The sequence below is a fragment of the Chinchilla lanigera genome, unplaced genomic scaffold, assembly GCF_000276665.1.
Source record: "Chinchilla lanigera isolate Chin_1 unplaced genomic scaffold, ChiLan1.0 scaffold00036, whole genome shotgun sequence".
NCBI lineage: Eukaryota > Metazoa > Chordata > Mammalia > Rodentia > Chinchillidae > Chinchilla > Chinchilla lanigera.
In genome coordinates this window covers 8853633-8857969 of record NW_004955437.1, presented here as the reverse complement: position 1 = coordinate 8857969, position 4337 = coordinate 8853633, and the positions used below count along the sequence as shown (strand labels likewise).

The following is a 4337-nucleotide window of genomic DNA, read 5'->3' as shown; positions in this document are numbered from 1 at the left end:
GCAAAAGCGCCTGCCTGGCAAGCGCAAGGTCGTGAGTTCGGTTCCCGGTACCGGAGAAAAACCAAAAAAAAAAAAAAAAAAAAAAAAAAAAATACTTTCTTAGCCAGGCATGGTGGCACATGCCTATAATCCCAGAACTCTGGGAGGCTAGGCAGGAGGATTGCAAATTTGAACCCAGTCCGGGTAATTTAGTGATTTAGCAAGATCCTGTCACAAAATAAAAAACAAAAACAAAAGGTTGGCCATGTAGTTCAGTGGGAAGGCCCTGAAATCAATCCCTAGTACTGGCAATAAAAATCAAAACAAAATAGAAACTATGGTAGACACATGTTACTCCTAGCTACTCAGGAGGCTGATGCATGAGGATCTCAAGTTCAAAGCCAGGCTAGGCAACTTAGCAAGACCTTGTCTCAAAATAAAATAAAATAAAGTAAAATAAGATAAAATAAAATAAAATAAAGTAAAATAAAATAAAATAAAAAGGTCTGGGGATGTAGTTCAGTGTTCCCTGGGTTCAATCTCTAGTACTGTCAATAAGTAAGTAAATAAATAAATTTTCTTCTTTCTTTCTTTTTTTTTGGCCTAGGGGAGACTTGCAGTCCTCTTGCCTTAGCCTCCTTCATACTGGGGTCACAGATGTGCATCACCCAGCTATGCAAGATTTCTTTAAAGCATATGCAAGCTGGGTGTGGTGGCGCATGCCTGTAATCCCAGCACTTGGGAGGCTAAGGCAGGAGGATCCTTGCAAGTTTGAGACCAACCTGAGCTACAAAATGAATTCAAGGCCAGCCTGAACTGCATGAGACCCTGTGTCAAAAAAAAAAAAAAAGCATATGCAACAAAGTTCAAAATATTCTGGTATGACTTTCTTGGGTATAATATTTTTGAATCGTTTCAGGAAGAAAGTTGAAAGCTTAAAAAATGGGCATAGTAAATCTCAGCTTGCCTCAAGTGTGACCAAGTTAAAAGAGAAATGTCACCCTCATTCAGTAGCTTTTTCTGCTTTGTAAACGACAAAGGACAAGGTTAGGATTCTTGGTGATACAAAGGCAACTGAAGCCCCTATTCACTAGGTGTCCTTGCCACAGAAACGCTTGACTGTTCAGTTCAGTTTCCAATACTCACAGTGGAGTTGGCAAAAATTGAGTTGGAGTTGGCTGCAGGGTACCCTGTGTTCGTCAAGTCATCGCTGCTCTGCAAAGGGACAAAGTCAGCACAGTGGTTACCGAGACTTGAAGGAGAAACCCAGTGTGTCTCCAACGCGCTAAGCGTTACTTACAGATTTATTACTAGGTCCATGTAGAAAATAATTCAATGCTTGTGGGTCTCTGGAAAAGAAAAAGCAAAAAAACCAAATACATATATAACCTGTGTTTAGGATTAATTATTACCAGAGCAAAATGAAAATGACTAGCCTGAGTAAAATCGCTTGCTATTTTAAAATGATTTTCTCAGTAGTTTTTTGTTTTATGTTATCCCATTTCCCATCATGACTCATTTCTGCCTCCCGGGACTCTGTGTGTGTGTGTGTGTGTGTGTGTGTGTGTGTGTGTGTGTGTGTGTGTGTGTTAGTGTGCTAGGGCTCAAACCTGGGGCTGTTAGATACTAAACCCAGGCTCTACCACTGAGCCACACGCCTGGGGATTTTCAGAATAGAAATTTAGTAAGGGACTCCCGAATAATGACCCCCATGTTGACACAGACCTCCTTGTCTTGCTGCTTTGACTATCATGATTCTGTAACTTTATTTTAAAACTGAGTAGGTTTTAATATAGTCGGGCTGTTGTGCTCAGCAAACCTCAGCCGGCTGATTCTCCAGATGTGGGATGAGCCCCTTACCCAATAAGATCGAGGAGACACGAGTCATCATCATCATCCATGACAACTGGAGGGAGGAAGAGGAAAGCACGTTTCAGCACACTGGACGGCAGCCAGAGGCGACGCAACACAACCACACACACAGTGCTATTCTGGATAAACAATGCACGATTCATAGGAGTTTTTCCTCCAAAGTTTTATTACTAATGTAATTTTTAAAAGTTTTTATCATTAGGCTTGCTGGTGGTCCTGTAGTTCTAGCTACTAAAGAAGGAAGATCATTTGAGCCCAGGAATTCACGCCCAGGAGTTGGAGGCCAGCCTGCACAACAGAGCAAGATCCACCTCAAAATAAACAAAAGTAAGAATTTGTTGTCATTCAAGAAAGTTTTCATTTTAAGCTGTGCACAGTGGTGCACACCTGTCGTGCAGCAAGCAGTGAGGGAGACTGAGGCAGAAGGATCACAAGTTTGAGATCAGTCTAGGTAACTTGTCAAGATTCTGACACAGAACAAAACAAAACAAAACAAAAGTCTTACAAGGTCCAGGGGCCAGGCATGATGGTGCTCGCCTATAATCTCAGCATTCTGGGAGACTGAAGCAAGAGGTTGACGAGTTCAAGCCCTACCCGGGCAACTCAGCAAGACCATGACTCAAAATAAAAAATAAAAAATAAAAAAGGACTGGAGACATAGCGTGGTGGTAGAGTGCCCCTGGGCTCAATCCTTAGTATTTTTTTTCCGGTACCAGGAATCAAACTCACGACCTTGCACTTGCCAGGCAGGCGCTGTGCCGCTGAGCTAAATCCCCAGCCCAGTCCTTAGTATTAAAAAAGAAAAAATTCTGGAAAGTACTCAATTTAAATGGTTTTTATTGAAAATAAACTCTCAAAAGCAAACTAAGAAAGATTCTAGACCAATCAGATAGCTGACAGCAGATCCCCCAAAGGGACCATAAGGAAAGAGAACCATAACTTCCTCAAATAGAGAGTGAGCCAGGGGAGGAGGAGGAGTAACATTGCTTTTAGAACAGCTGTCAGATTCGGAAGTCTGTAGGTTTGTGGCTATGTCTCTGGACATGGACAGCAACCTACAACTCTGGCTGCAGGTTAGCAGCCCTTGCTCAGAAAGACAGAAAAGAGGGTCCCCCAGGCTTTGAGACAGAACAACACCTGCCCCAAGGCCTGGCCCTTTCTCTGCAGCGCTGCGCTGTTCAATTCCCAGCACCCCATGGCCCAGCCAGGACACTGGAGTGGGAACCTCAGCCAGCCGGTGGTTCTCCTGAGCCCTGACAACTAAGGGCACAGCTCCCACGAGTGACTCCCCGGATGCAGGTCACTTACACTAGTGATCCGCCACCCGGCAACACAGCCTCGTGCCATCTGCAGCTGTGTGGAACAGCTGACATCACAGAATGCCAGCCCCGGGGTTCTGGGCGGCTGGGATGGGCGGCTGTGAGCAGCAGTCGGCCAAGGGTAAAGCCCTGAAGAGATGCCCAGGAGGGGCATGCCCAAGGCACGGCTCAGTGTCTGCTCTGTCCGACCTGTACCTCCCTCCCTGGCTCCCCCAGACCTGCCACTCTATCACCCACAAGGTCCAAGAGAGAGCACACTCCGGCCACTGGGAGGTAGTTCCCCCATGGGGCACCGTACCCGCAGTGACTGGGTGATGACAAGACCTGTGCATATAAGAGCTCAGTGCAGATGAGAAAGGCCGGGAGGAAGGAAGAAGGAAGAGAAAGCTGATGAGCGGCAACAGCCAGGGCAGGAAAGAGGAGGAGCCGTGAGCTAAGGGAAAGGCTCTTGCTAGAGTGGGGCGGGGTCAGGTCCCCAGTGTGGCAGTGGCCAGGACTGCGAAGGAGTGGGGGCTGGGAGGGGGTCAGGAAAACTGCCACCAAACAGATATGCAGGACCCATGGGAAGGTGTCCCCTAAACCTCATGACACTGACAATGGTGGGAATGCATTAGCCATCACTGTTCTACCATGGGCTGGTCTCCCAGACATCACAATCACATGGAGTAAACCAGGCAATTGTGACATAGTTGAGCCTATCAGCAGACATCATAGATCATTTCAATGTACTTCCACTGTATCCTCTGGAGGTTTATTTTTATTTTTATTAATTATTTTTAGACAAGGTCTAGGTATGTTGCCAAGGCTGGCCTTGAACTCACGATCCCCCTGCCTCAGTCTCCTGAGTAGCTGGGACTTACACATGTGTACCACCGCCCTGGCTGTGAGTTTATTTTTTAAAGTGTCTGGTGGTGCATGCCTATAATCCAGCATTCTGGGAGGCTGTGGCAGAAGGATTATAAGTTCAAGTCCAGTCTGGGCAACTTCGTGGCTTAGTGAGACCCTGGCTCAGAATAGGATAAGATAGGAGAAAGGATAGAATAGAATAGAATAGAATAGAATAGAATAGAATAGAATAGAATAGAATAGAGCAGAGCAGAGCAGAGCAGAGCAGAGCAGAGCAGAGCAGAGCAGAGCAGAGCAGAGCAGAGCAGAGCAGAGCAGAGC

At 46.0% G+C, this 4337-nt stretch overlaps 1 protein-coding gene across 2 annotated transcripts in view; it reads right to left on the bottom strand.

Annotated features, from left to right (window-relative positions):
• The window catches only part of Gltscr1l (GLTSCR1-like), a 54562-nt gene that overhangs the window by 38422 nt on the left and 11803 nt on the right, over positions 1-4337 (bottom strand). Inside the window, exons 1-4 of one of the 2 annotated variants that reach the window (XM_005389724.2) lie at positions 3160-3407; positions 1840-1885; positions 1280-1328; positions 1126-1194 (exon numbers count right to left, since the gene is read on the bottom strand). In XM_005389724.2, coding sequence (XP_005389781.1) covers positions 1126-1194; positions 1280-1328; positions 1840-1880 — 159 coding nt within the window. In that variant the 5' untranslated portion in view covers positions 1881-1885; positions 3160-3407. Of the gene's footprint in view, positions 1-1125; positions 1195-1279; positions 1329-1839; positions 1886-3159; positions 3408-4337 lie in introns of those variants that run through there. The other variant, XM_005389725.2, reaches the window with a different exon arrangement.